This window comes from Podarcis raffonei, chromosome 3, assembly GCF_027172205.1.
Source record: "Podarcis raffonei isolate rPodRaf1 chromosome 3, rPodRaf1.pri, whole genome shotgun sequence".
NCBI classification, from domain to species: Eukaryota; Metazoa; Chordata; class Lepidosauria; order Squamata; family Lacertidae; genus Podarcis; species Podarcis raffonei.
Window position 1 is genome coordinate 86,240,221 of NC_070604.1, and position 27,152 is coordinate 86,267,372.

At 44.4% G+C, this 27,152-nt stretch overlaps 1 protein-coding gene across 3 annotated transcripts in view; it reads left to right on the forward strand.

Moving 5' to 3' along the window:
* The window catches only part of CAPN11 (calpain 11), a 30,978-nt gene extending 4,139 nt beyond the window's left edge, over positions 1 to 26,839 (forward strand). For 2 of the 3 annotated variants that reach the window (XM_053382888.1, XM_053382890.1), the window contains exons 2-22: positions 7,257 to 7,547; positions 9,845 to 9,914; positions 10,617 to 10,735; positions 11,343 to 11,476; positions 11,653 to 11,821; positions 13,377 to 13,460; positions 13,547 to 13,632; positions 14,801 to 14,875; positions 15,192 to 15,352; positions 16,195 to 16,364; positions 16,459 to 16,470; positions 16,934 to 17,145; positions 17,565 to 17,604; positions 18,716 to 18,781; positions 19,722 to 19,779; positions 19,879 to 19,943; positions 21,826 to 21,894; positions 22,099 to 22,177; positions 22,824 to 22,940; positions 23,947 to 24,005; positions 24,711 to 26,839. In XM_053382888.1, coding sequence (XP_053238863.1) covers positions 7,302 to 7,547; positions 9,845 to 9,914; positions 10,617 to 10,735; positions 11,343 to 11,476; positions 11,653 to 11,821; positions 13,377 to 13,460; positions 13,547 to 13,632; positions 14,801 to 14,875; positions 15,192 to 15,352; positions 16,195 to 16,364; positions 16,459 to 16,470; positions 16,934 to 17,145; positions 17,565 to 17,604; positions 18,716 to 18,781; positions 19,722 to 19,779; positions 19,879 to 19,943; positions 21,826 to 21,894; positions 22,099 to 22,177; positions 22,824 to 22,940; positions 23,947 to 24,005; positions 24,711 to 24,737 — 2,118 coding nt within the window. In that variant the 5' untranslated portion in view covers positions 7,257 to 7,301 and the 3' untranslated portion in view covers positions 24,738 to 26,839. Of the gene's footprint in view, positions 1 to 6,154; positions 6,235 to 7,256; positions 7,548 to 9,844; positions 9,915 to 10,616; positions 10,736 to 11,342; positions 11,477 to 11,652; positions 11,822 to 13,376; positions 13,461 to 13,546; positions 13,633 to 14,800; positions 14,876 to 15,191; positions 15,353 to 16,194; positions 16,365 to 16,458; positions 16,471 to 16,933; positions 17,146 to 17,564; positions 17,605 to 18,715; positions 18,782 to 19,721; positions 19,780 to 19,878; positions 19,944 to 21,825; positions 21,895 to 22,098; positions 22,178 to 22,823; positions 22,941 to 23,946; positions 24,006 to 24,710 lie in introns of those variants that run through there. The other variant, XM_053382891.1, reaches the window with a different exon arrangement.
* The last annotated feature ends 313 nt before the right edge of the window (positions 26,840 to 27,152 follow it).

Consider the following 27,152-nt stretch of genomic DNA (forward strand, 5'->3'; position numbering starts at 1 on the left):
GACTAAACCAGGCATAGGCAAACTCAGCCCTCCAAATGTTTTGGGAGTACAACTCCCATGCTAACGGGAACAGTAGTCAGGGATGATGGGAATTGTAGTCCCAAAACATCTGGAAGGCCGAGTTTGCCTATGCCTGGACTAAAAGCATGTGGTAAATGGAACCTGACTGGACACCATCAGCACATTCCTGCTTTCCTCTGCAATCATGAGAGGTTTTTAAATAACAAGTGCTGTATTGTATGAGCTAGCTGATATCTACCACATGTACTAAATCTGTATTGTCCATGTTATCCCCAGTTGTGTGGGGTGCTAGCAATCGGGACTGAGCCACTGGAATGAACTGCTTAACTATTGCTTTCACCCTTCCCCTTATAGGATGCTCTGGTGGCACTGTGACCGCCTTCTCCTTTGAGCGGTTCTGTGTAGAAGCCCTTGGCCAGGGTGTTCGTGCTGCAAAGGAGCTGGGAAAGCAGGAAGCAAAGTGCTTCTTGCACTGCAGCAGGCGCCTGGGATTAATCCCGGAGGGTGGCAGGGAGCCAAGGCCTTCCCAAATACAGCAGAATGGTGTAGTGACTGAAGAGCTGGAGGCCATCACTCTGCCTGAAAAAGTGCATTGTATTCTAGCAGTCAGTTGCTATGTCTTCAGTGCTAGATAATCTGGGAGCTGCCTGCTGACATTGCTGAAATAACTTGCAGATCACTGGATATAGCTTACAGCTGTTGATGTTTCTGTCTCAATTTTTAGGTGTAAGGACAGGCGGCATTTCTCTTGGGAAGGGAAAGGCAGGGGAGGAGTGGGAGGCAGGCAGCTTCTGCATCTGCTTGGGCTGCTCTGTGTCACAGCTCCACACTCCCATCATTTTCTCCTTGGCCATCTCTAGCTCATGCACAAGATTTTGCCAAAAGCCAGCTCATGCAACTCAGCAAGTCCTCCAAGGGCTAAGAACTGTTTCTTGGACTGTACCACTTCGGCTGCAGGTGTCAGTCCTCCCTGCAGATATTAAAGGATGTAAGAAAGGAAGCTGTGCTGAGTGGCAGGCAGTGTTTCACCTTGAGGAACATCTTGAATATCCTTCCCTCCCTGGATTGACTCTAGACAGATTCTGCTTCGAATGAAGGTCTCTGTGTTTGGACTTGAATGTCATCCCACAGCTCAGAAATCTGCAGCCGGATACAACTGTTCTCACAGATCAGAGTCCTGGTAGCTGGTCATTTTGGTCTGGCACAAGGGGAGAGGTAGAAAGCAAGGAACTTGGGACTTGTCCCTGCTGCCAGTGCTGCAGAGGAACACTGCCTCTGGGAAACTGCGCAGGACTCTCTCTGCACTAGGAATTCAGAAGTACCATTTTTAGTTTGCATGTACAGCAGCAGGAAATTGAAGTAGCAGGAAATGTTTTTTTTCTGCAAAATCAAATGATTGTGCCAGCTATGTGAAACCCATTTCAAAGCTGCATGGTCGAGAGAGTGTGCTGAAAGGCTGAAGGGAGCGGCAGGGAGAAGAGGGTATCCCTTTCCATTTTGCAAATGTTTAGAAGCTGATTAAGCACTGGCTGATCTGATTGGCAGAGTGCCTGGTTTGGGGGAATATGGGAGACTGGGAAAGTGACTGAATTAAACAATCCAAAATAGTAGCTGTATGCTAGGACTTCAGAAAAGCAGGAAGGCCTTTTCTGGTTATAGTCTATAGACTATAGCACTTGGTCAGTGGGGGAAGTGTGACTTTGGGTTGTTGTTTTTTACAGAGGATGGGGGTTTGTTTGTGGGGCCACTTTAAACCTTCTTAATTGGAACTCTGATCGTCCACACAAGGCAGTATTTTGGAAACTTGGGGACTTAAAGGAAAAACATAGAATCGGCTGTTTGTTTTGTAAAACCGGGCATCGAATGCTGGGTTGGATTTGGGATCCTGCCCATGTGGGTGTCTGCCCCTTGGTCTCCAACCCCTATCCAGACAGTGCCTTGGGAATGAGTCCAGTGAGTGTGTACAAGATGCACGAAGGAGGAGAGAAGTAGATCTAAAGCAGGCATAGGCAAACTCAGCCCTCCAGATGTTTTGGGACTACAACTCCCATCATCCCTGACCACTGGTCCTGTTAGCTAGGGATGATGGGAGTTGTAGTCCCAAAACATCTGGAGGGCTGAGTTTGCCTGTGCCTGCCCTAAAGCATCTCCTGTCATCTTCTGCCTCCTTGCACTGACTTAAGAAGCAAACATACGCTGAAAGATGCATCGCATCCAAGGGGAAAAGCCATAGCTCAGTGGCGGAGTGCACACTTTGTGTGCAAAAGGTCCCACCATCTACAGGCAGAGCTAGGAAAGGCACAGTCACTGCCAGTCACTGCTGGATGAACTAAGGGTGTGATTTGTTATAAAGCAGCTTCCTGTGATCCACATTGCCTCTTCCTATGATTTTCCTGGATGTCGGACAAAAGACCAGCACACAGGCCTGTCAGGTTCACCCCTAGTGGCTCCACTACATGTAGAAAGAACCCTGTGGCACTTGCCAGTGTAGCCAAAGCCAGGCATTTGTGGTAATGGCAATAGGCAGCTGGTTGACATTTTGTTAGGTTGCTTATACTTCCGTGAGAAAATGAGGTAAGACACATTCTCATAATACAGGAATTGATAGTGGAAAAAGGAAAACACCAGAAGTTACATATATGGGTCTCTTACCTTACCATCATGTTTGCAGACAAACTTTTTGTTGGCGAAACACTCGTGCCTTACAGCAGTAATAGCTACTGAATTGTGCTCTGGGAACCAACAGAAGTTAACTGTGCTAATGTGCAGTAAAAATGCGCTACCTGCATCTATAAATGCTGCCAGCAATTGGTTGCTGATATGATACCAGTGTTTCTAAGTACTGGCAGCAATATAACTGGGAGTGGCTCTGTAAGGAAGGTGAGCAGCTGTTTCAGCAGTCTGCCATTATAGCACCTGAAAAGTCTTATTTGTCATAAAATCAAAACAGTTTGCACTATCAGTACAGAATTTGACCCGCAAGAGGGAGAAATCTGACCTAATGGCAAGAACCTAGCATTCATTATTTCTTTTAACTTCATGAGATGTTGAAGTTTGTTTAAAGGTTGGATAAATATTCCAGAGCTATTTTTGTATAACTTTGCATTAGAGTTCATCCTGGAGAAATATCCTCCCTATTTAGCCATTGTGATACTAACAGCTGCATAATACATTCTTAAATTAAGACAATTTACTCCTCCTCTGCTAAGAGGCTTTTGTACAGTTGAGGTTTTTCTGTCTTTCTAGAGAAATGGCATTTCTGCCTACTCAAAGAATGGCATTTATTTATGAAGCTTTATTATTTATGTTTCACCTGTTTAACAGAATATTGACCTAGAGACTAACAATAAACAGAAAATAAATCAAAATATAAATGAAGACATATTGAAAATGTATATTGAAAATGCACATACCTAATAAATAAACAGCAGAAAAAAGACAGCAGTAATATATGCAAGCACTCAGATAAAAGCAGCCAACTGATAGACTGAAAAACAACTGAAAAGAAAAAGTTTTTGACTCCCAGACGAATGCCAAGAGTGGGGACTCCAGTGACTGAGTGTGGTCATGAAAAAGCTCCTTTTTTGTCTATATATTGTGTCAAAAATTCAAGGCTATTGTGGAAATCAATTATGGATTCCTTTTTAAAGGAATCATTCAACTTAATGGGGTGCAATTTGTGTCTTGTTGGCCAGATTGACCCTTCCCTAGCAGAACAGCTTCCCAACAGAAAAATGGCTGCAGCCTATGACAATGGGCATTTGTAGGTGGGGGAAAGGGAGCTGCACTACGTCTATGTGTGGCAAGTGTTTTCATGTGCTGCAACAGGCTACATGTGCACTATACACAAGGGTAAGTGTTAGTGCATGGAGGCCAAGTCATAAGTGAGCACAATATATGAGATAGAAGGCGTTTTCCTGCTTGTGTGGCAGTGAGCTAAGGCCAGGTGCTTCCAAGCTTTTTAATGCGTGAGTGAATTTGTATTCACCTTAACTCTTCTCTTAAACAAAGAGGTGGGTGCTTTTTGTTTTGTTTTTGTTCCTTTATACTTAACAAGTATACGGGGCTGGAGTTAGTCTACTTTGACTTGCACTGCTGCATAATGTGTCTCTCCCTTCTCCCCCACCCTTTCCAAGCCACTACTTTTTGTCAGCTAATAGCACTGGGTTTCCCTCCTACATATTGTTCTCACATAGTTTCCTGTGTGCTGGCTGTTGCAGTTGCTTAAGATAACTTCAGCCATCCGTTCTGATATGGGGCTGCCCACGGGGCCATGAAATGACAGGGAGTGGGGGCTGGCTCTGTCACAGGATTGTTCCAGGATCCTTTCCTGAATTTTCAGTTTTCATTTTTAAAAGTGTCTGCCTGCCCTGCTCCTTTCACTTTAGATTGTGGTTTCTGTAAAGTTTACAGAAATGTAAAGGGGAAACATGCAGCGTTCTATCCAAAAGAGCTCAATAAGAAGAAAGCTTGCATTTTCAATGTTATGACCCACAAATGCAGCCTGGTAGCGTAACAAAAAGCATGTGGCTCTTGATTTTAATAACACCAAAACAGAACACAAATGTATTATTATAATTATTTCATAAATTAAGGGTTTCATCCCATACTTATGCCCACTGAGGGGACCTGGGAAGTGGCTTAAGTACCATATTGAGAGATGATCCAGTCACAAGCTTCCCATCTCATTTGCCTCGGTTCTCCTATGTGCCAGACCTTGGTCCTGTGACTGAGGACCTGCATCAGAGACAACCTGTATCTGAGGGGGACACACACATCCATGTCATAATTGTCTAAGTGTGCTTTCTGTTAGCAGACTGACTTCTTTAGAATATTGAAACCACAGATCAGGAAACAGTTGCTATGATGAATATGAATGTGCCTGGTGATTCCGTTTCACTCCGCCCTGCCCAGTGAGTCAGAGAAAGAGAGAGAGAATGACTGGTCTGGTCTGCATGGAAATATGCATACCTTGTGGGGTGAGAAGTTGTGTGAACTTGTTTTTTGTGACTTTTACCCTGATGTAAACTAGTTTTCTCTCTCATGATAGCTGCCATCAATTCCCACAATTATGCTAGAGGCAGTTAAACCTTGGTAAGATATTTGCTGACATATATTGCCCCAAAGCATAGTTCTGAGGTAAATTTGACTTTTGTCTTTCAGAACAAGCAGCCTAGAGGGGTATGTAGAATGCTTGAACTCAGCTGGGAGTAACTCTGTGACAAATGTTGTTTTTGAGTGTGGAAAGTTCTGGTTTGTGAAGGGTGGATTTGTTTGTCTTCCCATATAGGAAACTATGTGTGTCAAATGCATGTACATCGAGGATCTATTTCACTATGTGAATGGAAGGCGGAGCCGTGGTGGATTCCTGTAGCATGTAGATGTACAGATATATGTGCACACAGTGAAATGGGCACATCTTCATGTGGGTTGCAAAATACTGTAATTTCCACACAGGCAGTAGTGAATCTCTACCATTTACACAGGGAGGTCCCTGTGGCCCTCCCAATGATCTTGTACTCCAGCTCCAATCATACCTGACAATTGGTTATGCTGGCTGAGGCTGATTGATCTTTTTGCATTAGAAGAAAAAGCGTTTTTAAAAAATACATTGTCCCAGAATGCTAGCTGAATAATGATGTCAGCATCACCTGGAAAAAATACAGCAACTATGCCACTATCAATGATAATGCTCCCAGTTGCTGGACATCACAAGGGGGAGAGCACAGTTAGACAGGTCCTGCTTGTTAGCATCACATAGCTGTTTCTCACCACAAGAACACAGTGCTGGGGTGGGTGGGCCACTGGCCTGATCCAGCAGGACTCTACTGTGAACCGCCCTGACACCTCCAGGTATAGGGCAGTATATAAATTCAAATAATAATAATAATACGTTAAGTGCAATATTTCTCAAACTTGGGTCCTCTGCTGTTGTTGGACTACAACTCCCATCGTCCCTAGCAAGCCAGGACCAGTAGTCAGCAATGGTGGGAGTTGTAGTCCAACAACAGCTGGGGACCCAAGTTTGAGAAACACTGGTTAAGTGGGATTTTGTCACTCGAGTATCTGTTACATTTTCTTTCTTTCTTTCTTTCTTTCTTTCTTTCTTTCTTTCTTTCTTTCTTTCTCCTAGGGTGTCTTAATCTTCTAAAGTCTGCCAAAAAAAAACCCCAAACTGAAACATAACCCAGGAAATTTGGAAGTCAGGATGATGTAAATATTTTCATGCATATACAAACACATCTGTTTTGCATGGTATTTCACTAACACCTGGTTACCAAAGAGTGCTTGCATTTCTCAGTGGTCTTTTCAGGCTTCTGAGTTAGATGTCTGAGTGTGGGGTGACTGGTGGCACTCTCCCCAAAACGCTCATCCTGTCAGATGAGCTCTATTTGCTTCTTTGGTTTTCTTATTCCTGCCAGAGCTGGGGCTTCTGGGATTTCTTTTCGCTGGGTCTGCAGGCATTATTGTCTCTGGCCTACAGCTGTGCACAGCTAGAAGCCATCTTCTTGTGGGCTGCCCAGAATGTCCTAACCTGATCTGTGCTCAGCAAATGGTGTCCCCCAGGCTATAGTGAGATCCATTTGCTGTGTTGCATGGCCTGCAAGCCAGTGTGGCGCATTTGTCTTCGCATGTGTGGAGGAGCCCAGGTGCAAATCACAACTTGGCCTCCAAGCTGACAGAAGGCATGAAACTGGATGACCTATTTCTTGGGTTGTTGTGAAGGAATAATGAGAGGACTCTCTCTGTGTGTGATCCTGAGCTCCTTGTGGAAACAGTGGGGCATATAAATGGCTGGGAGTATCTTTGACAAATGCACCCAACTACATAGTTCAACCTACGGACAAATATTGTTCACAAGAGCATGAAGGCTTATTCAGTCAAAGCATTGCCCCCTGTAGTCTGGAAGAATATCTCCGATTTGGTGATTTGTCCTCCCCAGTATGCAGAACAAAATGGAGAATCCCCCCGCCCCAGAAGACAGTACTACTGTTTTGGTTTTTCCTGATTAGCCATGGGGATTAGGACTGTTTTAAACTGTTTTTCAGTCTTTGGCTTGTTTTTTTCAAACTATATCTTATAAATAGATATTGCACTTCCTTGTTTTACCTGAAAGGCAAGACAGGAATTTTAAAATGTATAATCATAAAAACATAGATGCACATGCTGGATACCCTTAATCAGCTTAGTAATCTGTGTCTCATCTCACAATGGATTTTTATTTTGGATTTTAGGAGTGTTGCTGAGGTATCCGTTGCCCGCACCCTGCTTGCTGTGCCATGATGCCTTTTGGAGGAATGGCTGCCAAACTAGAATGGAACCGTTTGCGGGCTGAGGGTGTGGGCCAGCACAACAATGCTGTTAAGTTCCTCGGCCAAGATTATGAGACCCTGAAGCAGCAATGTCTGGAGAGCGACACCTTGTTTGAGGACCCCCAGTTTCCTGCCATACCCTCAGTCCTTGGATTCAAGGAGCTGGGGCCAAATTCTTCCAAAACCCGCGGAGTTCGCTGGATGCGTCCTTCGGTGAGTACCTGGCCGTCTGCTTGAAGGGACCCTCGGAGGACCACTTTGACCTGCTGTTCTGCATTCTGTTAGCAGCTTTTATTAAAAGCCTCTTTGTTCATGGATCCAACTGTAGCATTTATTATCATTATTATTTGCTTCTGGTGGCCTCTTTCCATCTTCTAATTAGTCCCACTTTTCTCATTTGGACCTCTTGCTTTGCCCCTTCAATAAATTTTAGTTGACTCTGGGATCCAGCCCAACTTCAAATGCATCTGAGCTTGCAGAAGATCGTCTAGTCTGCAAAAGGGGTGGAGAAATGCCAGACAACCAATTTCCACACTTGAATATTCACTACAATAGAACTCTCTAGAGTTCCCAGCAGCTTCCTGTGTATCGATGGCACAGGCCCATGTTTTGGAGCCATTATTTAGTTGAATAGGATTGTCCATTTTGCTTCAAAGTTTGGGGTATGTAGCAACATTTATATGCAAAGTCTCCCTCTAAGCTTTGGTATGGCCTGGTTCTTGGTGAGGAAAAAGTAGAACTATAATAAGGCATAGGAAGAAATCCTTTGATACAAGCATATGAGATCTGCGCAAGCTGGTGCAAACCAAATCATAGATGATGATATCCAGTCAGCTGTGGACTCACAGCCTTAAACAAGCTGCTGTCTCACATTCCCCATCTATTATAAGATGACAAAAATGCTGGCCTGCATACTGTATTTTTTTGTGTATAAGACGACTCCTATTTTTTGGAACCCAAAATTTAGAAATTGGGCCAGAGCCCGAACCCAAGCCTGGGCCATGAGAGCCAGAGCCCAAACCCTGCCCAGACCATCTGCGCCAGAGTCCGAGCTTGAACCTGAGTCCAGGCAGCCTGCACTCAACCCTGAACCCCTGTATATTCACCATCTGGGTATAAGACAGCCCCCAATTTTTGACTAAAAGTTTTAAGCAAAAAAATATTGTCTTATACATGGAAAAATATGGTATTTATTGTAAACTTGGTACACTCCTTATGTTGATAGACTATTGTTTCCATAATCTCTGACCTTTGGTCATGCTGGCTGGAACTGATGGGAATTGTAACATCTGGAGGGCCACAGGTTAGCCAGCTCTCTCTCCCCCTCTCCCCGAATGGATAGATGGGTGTGTATTCAACTAAGTTTTTTTCAGAGTACAAATTAATGAATATGATTATGTTGGGTCCATTGATTTCAATGGGTCTACCCTGAGTAAAACTTGTTTGAGATTATAGGTGGTATTCAACAAGAAGAAAACATTCTCTGCTCACATTAATCTTTTTAAGACAATCAATCCTGACTTAAACATGTATATTAATATAAGCAACCCACATGTCTACTTGTTCACATGTAGAAAGAGCAATGAGATATTCAGGGTGGGTGTTTATGCTTCCAGCCTTGAAGTATAAACCTCTTTGCAGCCATAAGGTTTTGCAGGTTCTGCTTCCGCTGCCTATCTGTAATCCCCACACCACAGAAATATAATTTAAAAGTGTGTGAACACCTTCAAATATCAAGGATTTTCCCCAAACTAAAGTTAAAACTAATGATTTCTGGTCAGAAAATAGGGCACCACAAAACACAGTCATAGTGTATGGCTCAAAAATGTATTATCAGCATTAGATTACCAGCATCTGCCTGAACTGGCCACCTGTGCTTTAAATGGTCTGGGCGATAGCAGCTGCCTGGCTCAACTGAACTCTGATGCCAACCATTCATTACTTTACTTCAGTGCCAAACTGAACCAGGAGATGTTCCAACATAGAGTCTCCCTTTAAGGCCAGAAGCTTTCACAAGTAACAGAATACTTCATTGAATGTGTTAGATTTAGTTTCTAGATTCTGCTGGTTTTTGTTTTTGTAAAAACACTCTCCTTTTTTGTTATGGCACTTCAACTTTTTATGTAAAGCACTGCAAAAATAGGTCCTCAACAAAGAACTTGTGCAATGTATTCATTTCTCACATGCACAGTGAAATAAAGGAAAAGAAAGTTGCAAGAATCCTAAGATTTGTGTGTGTGTTCTTAAACTCTCCAGAATACATTTAGACCAACCCATAACCCAAGAAACCAGAGCAGGGAGTTCAGAGAGAGCAGGAGATATTAAAAAGAAGAGCAGCACTGAAGTGGGAGAAAGGAACACTATATGGATCTGAGCCATAACAGTCTTTGCCTGTCTCCGTTTAAGGATGTTGCATTCATGTTGTGTATTCAGTGCTCCCACTATGTGTGTATGAGTATTCTGAAGAACCCAGCCACAGTTTATATTCCATTTTTCTTTCCTCTTTGCAGGAAATTGTGGATGACCCCCAGTTTATCGTTGGAGGTGCTACAAGGACAGATATCTGCCAGGGGGCTCTGGGTGAGTAATGTGTGTTTATCCCTTGGATTGAGAGGGAAGCCGGAGGCACCATAAATGAATCTTAAGAGCAAGAAAGTATATTCCAAGTTTTCTGGTGATTTCAGATGATGAGGAATTTGCTGATACTGAAAACCTAGAGAAGAAATAAGGATATTAGGAATCCAGGTCCACTGGGAAACTGAGGCTTCATTCAGACAGCACTTCATTCCTTCCCCCTCCTCCCCCCGCCCCCCGGCAAAGTTTATGTGATCTTTCACATAACATAACAGCCACTTCTGGAAGTGCAGCGGAAGTTTAGTGCTCATTCCCCTATTAATTGCTTCCAGGGAAAATCCGTTTGCAACACCATTAACTGGGGGGAGGGGGAGGAATTGGAGGATGAAATTTGGGGTGGTATGCCAACATAACTACTCTTTCCTGCCATTTTCGTGGGGGATCATAGCGCACATGAGCATAAAGGGTGGGATTGTGGGAACATGTCTGCTGTCTGTGTTTGTGTACCACTATGCTTATGGGAGTGAGTGGAATTTAGTGTGACCTGGGCAGTCTATCAGTCAAAAAGCCACTGTTCCATAATGCAGCTAGTAATGCAGTGTAAAAGGAATGTCAGAAACTGGGACAAAAGTGTCACCAGGAAAACTGGTTCAGCAATCCCCACATCTGAATGCAGCCTGAGTTGACATCTATTTCCTTATTTATCAGGTGACTGCTGGTTGCTAGCTGCTATTGGTTCCTTGACTCTCAATGAGGAACTTTTGCACAGGGTTGTACCCCATGGACAAAGCTTTCAGGAGGACTATGCGGGCATCTTTCACTTCCAGGTAAGGCTCATCTTTCCCACAGGAAGTGCTTCAAAGGAAAGCCTGTCTCACAGGTGGATGGGACCCTAAGCTATGGAAAACGTAAAGCTGCAAACAGAGGAAGCCTTGGCTAAGAAGTGGAGTTATTGCTGAAGGGATAGTTGCCCTGTTCGAACCTAATGTCTACTGTCCCATTACCTCAACCCAATCAGGAAAGCTCATAGCTCAGTGGTAGAGTACATCCTTTGGATGCAAACCACCATCAGTTCAAGCCCTGGCATCTCCAGGTAGAGCTGGGGAAGAACATCTAAGACCTGGAAAAGCCACTGCCAGGCAATATATATTTTACTAAGGTGGTGTAGTCCTCTTCCAGTTTAGTGGTGGAGTCTATTGAGCCTGAGCACCTATCTCGATGCAGCAGTACCGAAGGTGCAGGCTTCTTCAGGAGGATTGAGTTGTTGTTGTTGTTGTTGTTGTTGTTGTTGTTGTTGTTGTTAATAATAATAATAATAATAATAATAATAATAATAATAATAATAGATGGAGTGATGGTCTGATTCCGACTGGACCATCTTGCTATGTTACTCTGCCTTACCTCATTATTATTCTCCGACTTCTTATTCTTCAGATCTGGCAGTTTGGTGAATGGGTGGATGTAGTGATTGACGATCGGCTGCCAACCAAGGATGGAGAGCTGGTGTTTGTGCACTCAGCGGAGTGCCAGGAGTTCTGGAGTGCTCTGCTGGAAAAAGCTTATGCCAAGTGAGTGCTGCCTCAGCACAGGTTATGCCCTTTTGTGTGTTTTTTCCCAGCAAGCCCTGGTTTGGATTTGTTTCCGTTGTTCTTCAACTCACCACCCTCTGTAACTGGGCCTTCTGGTTTCCAGGAGGCCAGGTTTAAGGCTAGCCTACTAACTGCCAATTATCTTTGCCATACAGGCTGAACGGCTCTTATGAGGCCCTGTCGGGGGGCAGCACCACAGAGGGCTTTGAGGACTTCACAGGTGGCGTGGCAGAGATGTACGATCTCAAGAAGCCACCTCGCGACTTGTGCAGGATCATTTCCAAGGCTCTTGAGAGGGGATCCCTGCTGGGCTGCTCCATTGATGTAAGCAGTGCCCCAAAGAGGGAGCTTGTGGGATGTTCCAGATGTGGAATCAAAGTGGGGCAGCGGAGGGAGATCGGGCTTCCCTGATCTGGCTCTGATATTTGTTCTGAGGCCAGGGATTCGGTCAGTGGAAACCTGTCAGAGTAGAACAGTAGAATAGGCCCAAATGTTAACTCAAGTCTCTGTTTGGCTGTGAAGTTCCATTTCTCATGTTCATCTGTAGCAAGAGACATTTGGTTGGTGCCCCCTTGTGTTAGGAAAGTGTACAGACAACCACCCTGTTTCAGGCAAATACAGTACAGTTCAGGTTGCCATTTTCTTTTACTCTTTAGTTGAGTTCTTTTAAAAGTTAGAAAACAATGACGTGAAAAACAGGGGCATATGAATAGTCTTGTTATGTGCAAATTAGTCAGCTGCTGGTCTGAGATCCATGCTTGACTGACCATTGTCTGGGATGTTTGCCAAACACACATCTTTTAATTACTCCTGTGTTTTTAAAATGCGAGGAGAGAAAAACAACATTGGTGACCACACACAAGTGCACACCAGTCTAAGCAAGAGAAATGGAGTGGTGCCAAGTTGTGAAGGAGGAATGCCTCTGAGCCAAGCATCCTACGCAACAGCTTTTCCTTTCTCCACACCCACTCTTATTGCCCTGCATGCCTGCTCACACATTGTCCACAGGGTGACCTTCTATAAATGTCCATTTGCGAGTTGTAATAAGTCATCCCCCCTCACACTCCCTACTGTTGTGGAGAAAAGCAGTGCCAAGTAAGCCAGAAAAATGAATGAGGGCTACATCCCATATATATATATAGACACTATGATCTAGTGGGCCAGAACTAATCTGTACATTATCAGTGCATTTACTTTTCACTGTTAGTGTATTCTGAATAATACAAGTGGCCAGTTGGTGAATAGCTTGCAGCTAATCTATGGAATAGCTTTGTGTTGTAAAATGGGGATGGGTGAAGCTGTGGCCCTCCAGATAGTGTTGATTTCCAATTCCCATCAGGCCAGCCGGTGTGGCCAGTGATGATGGGAGTTGTAGTCCCAACAAGAACTGGAGGACTGGAGGTTCCCCATCCCTTCTATAGAATGTTGCCTTCAGATGTGAAAAGCTGGTCTTCTCTTGTTGAAAAAGTAAAGAAATCGACCTGGATGTCATCAGCACTCTCAGTGATGTTTCACCCAAAGTTCTCTGTCAAGTTTCCAAATAACAGTTTTCCAGAAGTCAAAGCCTACACCCACTAAAGGGCCCTTTTCCTATGGAACCCATGGAAACTGAGCACCTCTTGATGTAGATGCTGTAATGCCCACAGCCTTACTGCACGACTTTTGCATCCTTCTGAAATGAACAGGCTTGTAAGAATTCACAGCCTCTTCAACATTGTGAATGAACTTTTCACTGAGGCAACTAGGATATACAGGAACCAACACAGAGCTGTGAACTGCTGCTGGTACATTGTGTTTAGCAGCCATTTTAGTCTGTTGCCTTTTGGAGAGAGGGGAGGGTTAAGCCTTTTGACCAGTGCCATATATCCTCTCTCTTCAGATCACAAGTGCATTTGACATGGAAGCCATTACCTTCAAGAAACTGGTGAAGGGCCATGCCTATAGCGTCACAGGATTGAAGAATGTGAGTTTCTCTTCAAGGGGCTGTGGAGACCAATTCAAGGGCTTTAGCCATGTGTGTCGGTTGTCTTAATACCTTAACTTTGACAGGTGGACTATCGTGGCCGGCAGGAAGCGCTCATTCGGATAAGGAATCCCTGGGGTCAAGTGGAGTGGACTGGAGCCTGGAGTGATAGGTGGGTTGGACGTGTTCCTGCAGTGACATTAGTAGGTGCCGTGCCCAACTGTGACATCTGATAGCGATCCCATTTGGGATGCATCGGGGTAACACTTAAAAAAATGTTTTGCAAATGCATGTGCCATCACTCGATGACTTGAGCATCAGGTGATGATCTGCATGTGCAATTAAGCCATCACAGGTAGAATTTCCATCTCCTTTCTGACACAGTGCTTTTTGATCCAATTAGCCATCTAATTAGATTTTAATTTGATACGGACTTGTTATTAGGAGGTAATTTAATTATTGTTTGATTTTATACCAATGTTATATATTTGATGATGATGATGATGATTGAATCTGTTCATCCATGAGCTGGAATGAAACATCAGGTTAGGGTCATGGGTAGCTGCCTAATAGAGTCAGATCATTGGACTGTTTAACTTAGAATTGTCTACACTAACTGGAAGCAGCTATCCAGAGTTTCAGACAGGAGGGAGAATTGAACTTGCGACTTTTTGAATGCAAAGCATAGGCTCTACCACAGCCCTTTGCTGCTACCAGATAAAACTGAAAGGAGCAACATGTCACTAAAATCCTACTCAATATTGATCCAGAGTAGATTCCAATGTATAGTTAGCAGAGTAAAAACTTAAGCACGTTGCAGGATTCTCAAAAAATAGACCAGAGGCAATTTTATTTCATCCAGCAGAGCTTTACTGCTACTGAAGACAAATGAGCAAAATGGTCACAAATCCAATACGTTCAGGATTGGCACTATCCATAAGAAATCCAGTTGCAGCAGACTTAACTTAAACTTACAATAACTTATAATAATTCTAAACCTTAACATTAAGCATACTGTGTACAGAACACCACACCAGAAGGAAAAGAATAATTGAAACCCAGGCTCCTTCTGGCCTCTTATTATAGTCAGCATGACCCTGAAGAAGAGATAACAGAACCAGTTTAAACCACCTGTACTCAGCTTCTCTGAAGGAATAACCCAAACATCATGAACCTTCTGCTTGTTTCTTTCACACAGAGAAGCTTCAAGAACCCTCTTGAATTAATTAGAATAGGAAAGATCTCCACACATCAGATCAATACTTTCTGCACTAAGAAATGCAAACTGACACAATATGGGGAGGATGCACAGCGTAACTATCTTTCTGTTGCTATCTTAGCTCTTCTGAGTGGAACGAAGTGGACCCCGATCAGAGGGAAGAACTGCAACTGAGAATGGAAGATGGTGAATTCTGGTGAGTTCTGAGACTTGTGGCACTGTTTGTTCCTGGTGTGTACACACAGAGAGACATGCAGATACCCCAAATAATTCCTAATTCTGCAGTGGGATATGCAGACGTGTTTGATGCCAATTAATTGCCTCTTTAAAAAAAACAGAACAAAACAAAACACCCATAGCTCCTTTCTGTTTGTACCCCAAAGTTGTTTGAAGAGTAGGTGTGGAAAGTGTTTTCTTTTGGCTTCAAGGTTCTTTAAGCATTCGAGCAGCATTGCGCTTGCCCTGCCTGATGCTCTTCCCTGTGACTTCAACAGACCTTTTTGTCCCTGCAGGATGTCTTTTCGAGACTTTCTACGTGAGTTTTCCAGGCTGGAGATCTGCAACCTCACGCCCGATGCTCTGACCAAGGATGACATGAGCAGATGGCATACCACCCTGTTTGAGGGCACCTGGCGCCGAGGCAGCACAGCAGGAGGCTGCAGGAACCACCCAGGTAACAGCTGCTGCCTATTCTTTGTTTGCCGTCTTTGGTGCTGATGGACTAGTAAAGTGACTCCCACATTCTCCAGAGGTGTGATATATAAATTCACCATCCTGGAGCCTCTGCTTGAGCCAAGATTTGTAGCCTGATGTCCTCCTTTCTGGATGCCTTAGTTGTGGAAAACTACCTTGGGTTACCACTGTAGTCTCTTAAAAAAAGAAATAGATGAGGAAAGATAGGAAGAAGTAGGAAATGTAAGATGAATACTGGTTGCTTTCAAATCTTGATAACCTTGTAGTATATTGTGAGGCTAGTTACTTGACTAGTCAGAGGCTTTTATTGACTCGTAGCAAACTCAAACAGTTAATCTAGGTATACAGTCACTACACACCAGTAGAAAACAAAGATTGTGCAGTGGTGCTTCCTCTCACATTGTACTGAGCTTGCAAAAATTTATTTCATCTTGAGATGAAGTGGGGACTCAGCTTCATAGTTATGCTTTGTGGGGGACGGGAGTCTCAGTACTCAAGTATAGTTTAAGGAAGGGAGATAATCTCTTCCCCAAAATAATTGAGGGGGCATCCCTTGCTCTCCCATCCTTTTGAGGGCACCTCTATTTTCTTGCTACCTCGCCGTCTTTTTCATTTTGCACATTTCTTTCTTCCTCTGTTATTTTTTTTAATTCCTCCCTCTTTCTTTGTTAATTCTTACTTTTCTCTTCTGTCTTCCATATTCATTCTTTCACTTACAAAGAGGATGGGAGTGGGCAATGGGCTGGCTGCTTGTGCCGTAGGGGAGAAAAGCTTAGACCAAACCCTGCCACAGTGTCACCATCTTCCCTCTCCCCCTTGCAGCTACATTCTGGATTAACCCCCAGTTCAAAATCAAGCTCTTGGAAGAGGATGATGACCCAGACGACAATGAATTGGCTTGCAGCTTCTTAGTGGCCTTGATGCAAAAGCACCGGCGGAAAGCACGTAAAGCTGGGGAAGACATGCACACCATTGGCTTTGCAGTCTATGAGGTAACCCCATGTGGTTTCCTGGTGTGCCCTTTTGAGCATCATCACTTAATAGGAGCGCATTCCTAACCTTTGCCTGCTTTCTCTCTGTGTGCAGGTTCCTGAGGAGGTATGCCCTGAGCCACCGAAACCCCATTACTGAATTGTGTGCGAGAATGAAATGGGTTGAGGCCACAGAGTGCTGTTCCCTATTCTGGATGGAATCTGAAACGTGTACCTTCCTCCTGCTTGATGCAAACAGAGACCCATAATGTTGTGCACAGCTCTTTGATGGCTGCAGACCAAATGGTCCAGGCTGTATAGGTTCTAAGCTAGAAAGGGGGGTCCAATTCTGCACTGGATGCATCAACAAATTAAGCAAAATCAGTAAATGTGTGGTGGTTGCATGATTTTAGATGGGTTTGCCAGATGCCTTCACAAGACTTTAAAGTGGGATTGTAGTGCTTTAAATGCATGGTGTGATTGTATGTTTCTAGATATGCATGTGATGCCTAGGCCTTTGGCATCAGATGAAGGAGGGGGCTGCCCCTTTGCCGCCCTGTATAATATACCTGAACTGTTTCCTGTTCCAGAACCAGGGCTGCCAGAGTATTCACCTGAAGAAGGAATTCTTCCTGAGGAACCAGTCTCGGGCGCGCTCAGAGACCTTTATCAACCTGCGGGAGGTGAGCAACCACATCCGCCTTCCCCCAGGCGAATACATCATCGTGCCCTCCACCTTTGAGCCTCACCAGGAAGCAGACTTCATCCTGCGCGTCTTCACGGAGAAGCAGTCAGACACAGAGTGAGTCCATGCCTTCGGTGTGAGCTACTATCATCTCCTAGGTCTTTGTAAGGGGTGTATGAGCTTTCCTCGGGACTCAGCTACGTTTCTGTAAAGATGCCAGTTGACTTTTGGGGGGTTAAGAAAAGCAGAAGATACTCATCTGAGCTCTAGATGTTGGACAAAAGACTCAAAAGCTAGTTGAGGAATGGACCTGACTTGTATTCCACCCATTGTCTTTAACCTCACAGTGGCTTTCCATGTTTTGCTGCCTGAGTGAGCTGCACAGCAAACTTCCAGATACATCCATTGGGACTGCTCTCTTGAATGGGGACAATCAAAGTGGAGATGTGTCCTACCATATCTCTTGCCCTTCTGCCAGGCCCTCCTCCATCTTCTAAGAACTAGAGGCTTTCCTAACATTGTTCTTTCTTCCCCAGGGAGCTGGATGAGGAGATCAGCGCAGATCTGCCTGATGAGGTAACACTCCAACCCAAGACGGGCAGTTTTAAGTGTCAAACCTCCCTCTTTTTTAATTCTGACTTATTTATGAGAGCATTTAAGTATTTGTGTGTGTGTGTGTGTGTGGCGTGTGTGTGTATTCTGCACATTTCACTGTATCTGGGTCTTAAAGCAGTTTACAAAAAGTGAAAACAATACAGTGTACAAAATTTAAAACATCAAAGATGATAATACCGAAACAAGTATTCATGGTGTGAATGCCTCCTGGAACAAAATGGTTCTAACTAAACGTGTGAAGCTTAGCAGGGACAATGCCTGTCTGATTTCTAGTGTGAGGGAGTTCCATAGAGTTGGGCTCGCTACATTCAAGGCACGACTCCAGTGTTGGATTAGGAGCTGGGAGAGCAGTGTTCGAATTCCCACTTGGCCGTGAAACTCACTGGTTGACCTTTCAGCCTACCCCACAAGGTTGTTGTGGAGATTAAAGGGGGAGTGATGTATGCCACCTTGAGCGCCAAAGTTGGGCTAGGAAGCAATAAATAAATAAATAATACTTTGGTCCATGGGGGGTGATCTCTGTAATTGGCTTGGGACATAAAGGGGCAAGGCGGTTCTTAAGGTATCCTGGGCCTTAGTTGCTCAGGGCTTCATACACCAGTACAAACAGCTTGAACCTGGCCTGGTAGGAAAGGGGAAGCCAGTGCAGGTCTCTTAACCCTGCATTTTCCCATTATCCATCTAGCTGCAGCAATCTGCTCTAGATCAAGCTTTGAGATGAGTCCCAAGGACAGCTCCCCATAAAGCATGTTGCAGTAATATAGTCTTGGGTTACTGTATATCACCTGCACATCATAAAATACTTTGTTGAGCATTTGGCTAATGTCCCTTCACGCCAATGCTCCTCCTTCTTAAAGCTACATTTTAAATAAACCTTGTTGGTTAAAACAGGAATGGGATGAAGCATGGAGAATTAAGGGAAGGGAGAAAGCCAGCTGATGGAAAGCGAGAAGATAGCATTTAATGATGGGAGTGTGTAAGATGCTGTCAGTGGTTTTTGAAGATAACTAGAGGGGAAATTAGGTAGTCAGAGCAGTGCTTCACCTGCTGGTCCTGGTTTTTGTTTCCTCAGGAAGAGATATCTGAGGATGACGTGGACGAAAACTTCAAGAACATGTTCCGGCAGCTTGCAGGAGAGGTAGGTACTGTGACTCAGCATTCCTGTCAGTTTCTTCCCCAGGTGCTGTGTGCAGCTAGCAGGTAAAGTAGTGCCAGTGGCTTTGACAATGTGGAAGTGAGAAGGTGTCGAAGGAGCCTGTTCACCGTAGAAAGAGGACTTCACTTGGATCAGGGACCTCTCTGAGGGATGCCCCAAAGTCGCCTTCCTTCAACCTCATCTACCTCACAGGGGTATTGTAGAGATGAAATGAGGGTGACAGAGGCATGCACATAGAACTTGGAGAATGGAGGGAAAGTTGAGGGGAAGCACAATAGATAAATATCATTGAACAGAAGCATGCTTGTGATCTCTGGAGGAAGATGGCAATAGTTCATTGGAATATGAATTTGAGGCTGAAGGGCTCATAGTCCGGACAAATTTCCATGACTACTTCAGTGACTTGGCCTTCCTCCGTGTTGTCCAGAACCATCCCTTAATACTAGGGATGCTTGAAGAATTTGAATTCTGATACAAACGGACCTGGGACTGAGTTTCAAATCAGAAAGCAATGCTTTGAATTTTGTGATGCCATTCTTGGCTCAAAAAACGTATACCAAAACATGTAAATAAATCTGTTTTGTATGTTTAGAAACCCATTTATTGATGCAAAATGCATTTAAATACATATTTTGGAATAAAATGCATAGGGATGATAATAATATAATAAATATTAATTTTGCTGTAGATTAAAAAAACAAACAGAATTGCAGATTGCTGTGGAAGCAGGGCACAGTGAACTTACGTATGTGAAATCAACATGGATTGTAGATAGAGTGATCCATTCATCCCTATGCATTGACAGGCTGCCCGAGGTGGGATCAGAGCCTGAGGAGTTAGGAGTGAGCTGCTTTTGGATCCCTGAAAATCTCTGAGCCATGAAATGCTCTTCTAATGATCTGCCTTCTCTCCCTTCCTCCAGGACATGGAAATCAGTGTCTTTGAGCTCCGAACCATTCTGAACAGAGTCATTGCCAGACGTAAGTGCTTCTTATTCAGACTCCTGGCCTGTTCTGTGGGTATCTCTGAACATCACATCCAAGTGTGATAACAGTGTGTCTCTTTCCTCCCTCGGCCAGACAAAGATCTGAAGACAGATGGGTTCAGCATGGATTCTTGCCGTAACATGGTCAACCTGATGGATGTATCCTTTCTGCTGAGAAGGGAGAAATGGGGAGGGTTATCTTGGTCAAAGAAAGTGGGGCAAGGATACAAATCTGCTCATAGCATAGAACTACGGGCAAAGGTAGTTTTGTGTGTGTGAGAGGAGTGTTCTTGTATGAAGCTTAATAGCCTAAACCTACTCACCCAAGTTTGCCCATCACAATAAGCTGTAGTTAATGGTTTTCCCTGACTTCATGTAAGTCTGCACCAGGGATCATGCTTCATTTCATTCCCCAAAACCCAAGATTTGTGCTTAGCTTACTGATTTGGAAATACCAAAAAGCAAGGAATTGTGGTTTGTTTTCTCCAAGTAGATGTGAGGAGGGAGAGAAGAGCCTCTTAGATGCTAACATGGTTCCCTTTAGATATTGTACTACAGCTTCCATCAGCTCCTGCCAGCATGGCTTCTGGTCAGGGATGGGAGTTGTGTATACCATTACCTATGTGAAGGGAGCCCCTGTGGCCTCATGATGTGTTCATCATTTACGAATGCAGAGTAGGACAACTTTTGAGGTAGTTGCCTCTTTATTCCTCTTAGTTGTAGGCAGGCGGTTGCTTGCGATTGTGCAGCCTCTCTGTGTATAGTTTGTCCTAGCCCTATAGCAGGCCAGAGATTTCTTGTAACTTGCAATTTTTAGGATATTGTGGGAGCCGATCTGTGTTAGTTAAATGCAGATTCTCTGGCTTACTCATGGCCCCACTGCTCACAGAAGTGTATTAGGCAACTGTATTTTGTTGCAATGCCCCTCTTCATACACGTGTGTAATTAGTGCATGTGTTGTGAGCTGTGCTTTGGAGCCAGTTGTCTGATTGTGCTTACATTAGACACTTCAATGTGTCAAGATCTTGGGAGCATTCAGCCAACAAGATAAATGTACCATGAGATGGGCCTTGTTTTTTCTTTCTTTTCCAAATTATTTTTATTAGTTACCAAATTAATACAGTGGTACGTCGGGTTACAAACACTTTGGGTTACAAACTCTGCTAACCCGGAAGTAGTACCTCGGGTTGAGAACTTTGCCCCAGGATGAGAACGGAAATTGTGCGCTGGCAGCAGCAGGAGGCCCCATTAGCGAAAGCACGCCTCAGGTTAAGAACAGTTTCGAGTTAAGAACGGACCTCCGGAACGAATTAAGTTTGTAACCCGAGGTACCACTATACAAAGAAAACTTAATTAATTTAATTTAACACATTTTTTAAAAATCAGGTTTCCCACTCCTGTTGCCAACATATCCCCATCTCTTCTGTTGTTGCCACATTCTTTTTTCTTGAAATCCTCTTAAAATCCTCGCTAGATGTAGATGGGCCTTGTTTTTTCAGTACTGGAATGAAAAATATGGAGAAATATTTTCTGTTGCTAGCCCTTTCTTGCTAAAATAGAACACTATCATTATGTAAATTTTCTTTCCCCTCTCTTCTACTTCACTTTTCATTTCACGTTCCCCCTCTTCTTTATTTTTTGGAAGTGAAAGTGTGTGTGTATATCTCATTCACTCAATATCATTGTGGCCTAGTGCACAATTCCTAGCTGTGCATACCTGCTATTCTTGCTTAAATAGAGTGTTTCACTCAATTGTACAGAGCAGTTCAGAAGTGCAGCCACTCCAAGCTGGCAGACGTGTGGCACTGATAACTGCAAAAGCATTAGGCTGTCTTGTGTCCAAGTGGAAGACAAGGGTGGGTGAGGTGAACCTGGAATCCAGCCAACACTATCTCTAGGCTTCTTGTTTCTATCTTCTGCCATGTTGAACAGTTAATGAGCTTACACCTTCCTCCTCTATTCAACTCCCTCTCCAATACTTTGGGGTTAGAAGTCCTCCTTTTTGCACTTAATGTCTTCCCTTGACTCTTCTGCTCTTCAGAAAGATGGCAGTGCTCGCCTGGGTCTTGTGGAGTTTCAGATTTTGTGGAACAAGATTAGGACCTGGCTGGTAAGAGAAGCAGACTTGGCTTGTGTGTGTGTGTGTGTGTGTGTGTGTGTGAGAGAGAGAGAGAGAGAGAGAGAGAGAGAGAGAGAGAGAGAGAGAGATGTGCTCAACAGAACCTTCAGTGGGAGGAAGGGACTTAAGGATGGCAAGGGAGTGTGCGTGGAGAAAGCAGAACCTCAGCATCATCTTCTTTCTCTATCACGACAGAATGTCTTTCGCCAGCATGACCTGGACAAGTCAGGCACTATGAGCTCTTATGAGATGCGCCTGGCTTTGGAAACATGTGGTAAGTATGGATGTTTCCAAACACTTTGGTGGTGGGTTGCTGGGGTCCTTATCGGCTGCAGACCCTGGTATTGTGACTGTGCTATGTATTCTGAATCCATGCCAGTCTCATACAATAGCATATTTTCTAATTGCTATCCAGGGCTTTTTTTGCTGGGGAGGGCAGAATTCATTTCTCAGAATCTGAACACAGAACCACTAAATAATGCCATCTGAGGAGGAGTGATGGTCCTTCTTCTCAGACTTCCTGTGTGGAAACAGTTCAGCCTTTAGTTTCTAGTGCCATACCCCTACTGGAAAAGCTTTGGATTTGGCAACATTCATCAGAACTGCACATGGGTAGAAAAAAATATTCTGTGACTTGAGAGAGAAAATTCTTTTCATTTTTTTAAATTCTGGAAGGACATTTGGCAACATAATTGTGGTAAATATAGGCACAATCTTAGACCAATACAATCAACCAAAGATGGTCCTGTGCCTTATTCTCTTCACAAGCCAAGTTTCACACACTTCCCTCCCCCCCGGGAGGGGTTATTCAATATTGAACTGTTTTTTCTGGCCTTGACTCTTATGCTGAACCTTATTAAGGCAGAGAAGGCCTCCATTTCTTTCAAGCTGGTTTAACACTCCCATTTCTACCTTTTTAGGCTTCAAACTGGACAACAAGTTGCACCAAGTGGTGGTGGCACGTTATGCTGACGAGTCACTGGGCGTGGACTTTGACAACTTTGTCTGTTGCTTAGTCAAGTTGGAGACGATGTTCAGTAAGTGGTTCTGGAGCTGGGCCTGAGAAGGGAGCCATCTCCCTGGGCAGTCTGCCCAACGGCGTGTAGGAACATGCCTTTAGGCCTGAAGTGCACACACTTGTATTTCTCTATTGGTGGCAGTTGGTTGTGTAAAACACCTATCCCAGACAAACTATTCTTTTGGGGTGTAGGTAACAGCTATACAGCTATCACTCCTTATTAATTTCAGCTGGGTTTCTCCTTGAGAGAAAAGGGGAGGAAGTAGCTCCCTCCAGGCAGGCTGCTGCTTGTGGTAGGCCTTAGATAATATCTTAGAGGTTATCATTTTCCTCTGGTGATGGTTATATGGACTCAGAGGGGACATAACACCCCACACACTTGGCTTGTCAGTGTTTCTGCTGTAATGGACATTCTGCCAACAGTGAGGATCAATTTGAGCCCCTCTTGGCTTTTGAAGTGTGATGGTGTTTTGCCTCAGGATGTAACGTATCCTGGTTCCTGGTATACAACAGATTCTCAGTGTACCAACTCCTTGCCAGGTTTTGAAGGGCAAGTCTCCTTTTGAAAGGGTTTAGGTAGGAACATTATAAGTCAGGAGCCAAGAGCCACCTATAGCTCACCGCTCTGACTAGAAGGATATTTTAACTATGGCCAGCAGGTCGCCAACTGAATGCATCAAGAAAAATAAACAGGCAAGGAAATTTTTGAGTAGGCATTTTTAATATTCATTGTGCCTACAAGCCATTGAAGATCAGTTCGGTGCTTACTGGATTTAGCTGAGACCCAATTCTAGGCATCCTTGGACAGGCCATTTCAGAAGTGGTGGTCTGCCTGTGGAGCTCCATCCCTAGATATGTTTGTATAGTGCCTACTTGTTTTTTTATTTAAAACATCAATTTAAAAGGATCTGGATTGCTCCAACCTTTATTTGTAAGTTTCCTTAGGGACCATCTTGATGAGATCAGATGGAACAGAAGTCCTTTCAGTGACTGATCACCTTGTGTTTTCTCTTAAAACTCTGTAGGATTCTTCAATAGCTTGGATCCTGAAGGCAGTGGGAGTGCTGTGATGAACCTCGGTGAGGTAAGAAAACTGAGGCAGGACTTGAAAGGTGACAGAAAGTGCGTTCACAATATTGCAGCCCTGCTCTCCCTTTTGGAGCTCCTGTCATGCGTTAAATGTACAGAGGGCACTTAATTGATTGCACCAAACTATTCATTGGAAAGGTTGGCCACTGAGAAACTGGAAGGGATGAGAAGGTTGACAGCAGAAGGCTAGATGGGGAGAAGTGGCAGGAATGAAGAGGAATAGCCCATGTTTTTGCCATGTTGTGTGGAGAGAACCATTGTGTTTTGGTGATGGGTTGAAAATGGATAGTAAAGGAGGAAGAGAAGATAAAGGTCCAAGGACTAGTGCCTTGTTAGTTTGATGACAAAGTGAGGTGCTAGTCTCAGACAGCTAATAAATGTAGGGAGACAGTGGAGGCAGCTCCCTGGCTGTTCCTGCTGTGTCCCTTAGCTATGCCCTTCTGCTGGAAGCCTGTTCTGCAACTCCTCATCTAGTCTATTGTCCTCAGACGTGGAGGACAGTATTAAAGTAAGATTCAACTTCAATCCAGTAGAGTTCATTGGGTAGGGTACCATCTTGTCCTTTGCCTCAGGTAGCCAAATATCTTGGGCCACGCCTGAGTCAGATTGAGGTGGTACGGGGAGCAGTTTATGGTCCAGTTCTTCATCTACCTTCTGGGCCCTCACAAGTGTATTCACTCTTGCTTTCCTTCCCTCACAGTGGCTGATGTTCACAATGTGCGGCTAAAGAAGAGACAGGTGTTTGCTGAGACGACCCTCTTGGACTGGGCTGCCCCAAGTGCCTCCCTTACATCAGGCTGACTGACCTAGGATGGCCCATTATCCCTATTTCTTCCTCTTACCTCCTCATTCCCAAGCTCAGAGCCTGCTTCCATTTTCCCCCTCCATGAAACAGACACAGCCGGTACCCTGTGATTTAAGCTCCCTTACATCACTTATTTAGGGGGATCAAAAAGCTCTTCTATGGGAGCTGGGCAGAGAAGGAACAGCTCTTATCCTGCTGTGAGTGTGGCTTGTGGTAACAGCAGCACTTAGGCGATCAGGGGGTAGTGAGAGAAGCGCATGGGTGCATGTTGGGCCATTGCATGCAGACATTAGTGTAGCTATACCTTTTGCCAGGAGGGGGCCTGCCTGCCTTCACAGTTATCTAAAGGAGGCAGGGGTGGGGTTGTGTTGCTTCTTCTCAAAGGTTGGCCTCTCCGTACTCACTGGCTACTGGCAATTTGGATCTTGCACAGAAATCTCGCTTGTTCTCTTGCCGCTCTGAGCATTGCAAGATCCCCTGCTCTGCTTTTCTCTAGTAAACTCGGTGGCAGGATGGAAAGGGATCTGTGTCCTTAATTTAACTCTCAAAGAGTTTTCTGCAGTGATGGCATGACCTCCAGAGCTGGTGCCAAAGGGTGGTGAAGTCAGTGATTTTCCAAGACCAATGACAGGCCCTACTCCCCACAAGTGCCATCATTCTCGCTTTGCACAGAACATCCATGGAGGTTGGAGGCACAGGGACATAGGAAACTGCCTTGGTCCATCTAGCTCAGCATTTCTACACTAACTGGCAGTGTGGCTCTCCAAGTATATTCTCACGTTTACCAGGAGATGCTGGGGATTGCACCTGACACTTTCTGCATGCAAAGCAGACACTGTCTACCACTGAACTGCAGCAGTTTGGCATTAGTGGGAGAGAGTTATCTGTTTGCACACTAGTCTCTTCAGAACTGCACTGCAGCCTCCTTGATGCTTGCATGCACACTGGTGAAAGAAGAGGGCTTTGGATAACTTCACATTTCTTCAGGTACCCAAAGCATCAGAGTTCTTGCATCGTTGGGACCCAGTACTCAGAATAAGTAATTCACGCTTTTAAAGGCCAAATTTTCAAAATGAGAAAACATCACAACTGTGGCAGTGCTTTCAATCTCATTGTTACATGTTTAGGCAAGAACCCTTTTAAAAAAGCAAAACCAAAGCATTCAAGAGTTGGGGAGGACCCCGCAGGCTGCCTCAAGTGTCACACGAACTTTATGCAGTACCCCTAACAGGTGAAAGGATCAAGAAGTTAAGAATGAAGGATTCTGGCTCCTTGCACCTGATGGGTTAGTGACAGCTGGGAGCACCTGGCCCTGCTTTCTTGTTGGATTTGTAAGCACAGGCTTGCCTAATCATTACAAGCCTTGTGGAAGCACTCCGACAATAGTTTTAAAACCGTATAGTAAATACACAGATTAGCCTAAGCAAAGGGTGAAGTCCATTGTTCTGAGGACCGTTCCCATGCCTGCCTTTGACTTGCTCTGTGGCCTTGGCCAAGTCCTTTTTATGCTTTTAGCTTTCTCCTTCTTCTGAGTGGAAAAATAGATACAAATTGGGGAGTGTGTTGCTCTTAGATTGCTCATTAATGCTAATGGCTACAGTGTAGTTGAATGCAGTGCTGCCTCTTTCATTCTTATACCTCTCCATCGGTTTCCTGTGGTGAGGACAAAGATCCCCACTTAATTGCAGTTCCAGCCCTCTGCAAGCCTTCCAGCCTAGCACTGTAGGCAGCCTGAGGCAGGATTGGTTTTCTACTGTGACGTGTTCCCAAAATGGCTGCCTCTCTTTGGATTTACTAGTACAGAACAACTGCCAGCCTTTGGTGCTACTTTAGCATGGATCAGAATCTCCACTCTCCATTAAAAACGTCATTGAGAAAAGGGGGGTGTGGTAGAGTCCTAATATAGCAAAGCTGTATGAGATGGGGAAAGGGAAGATCTTAAAAGCCACCTGAGTTATTGCTTGATACACAAACATTGCAGTTGCCTCATTTTGGTGTCAGTTGTAATACCTGATGCAAGTGGTAGGGAGCACTTGGCCCAAGTCATACCTCATGTCTGGCTCCTGAAAGGGGATTCTGAATTTGGTGTCCTGAGCTAAACTGGGCAGATTAAGAAAATGGGAGTCTGCTTTGCATAAATTCTGTTTCTGAGGCTGAGATTTTGAGAGGGCTAGGATGCCCTAGTAAGGTCGGAGGCAAAAGCTGCAAATAAAACAAAACATGGATGCGAGGGTTTTGTGTATCCATTCTGGGCTGAGGTCATGTACCTCTGAGAGCAGGATAGAGAGGCGTGTGCTGAAGGCATAAGGGTTAGAAGCCCTACTCTGCCACCTCCAT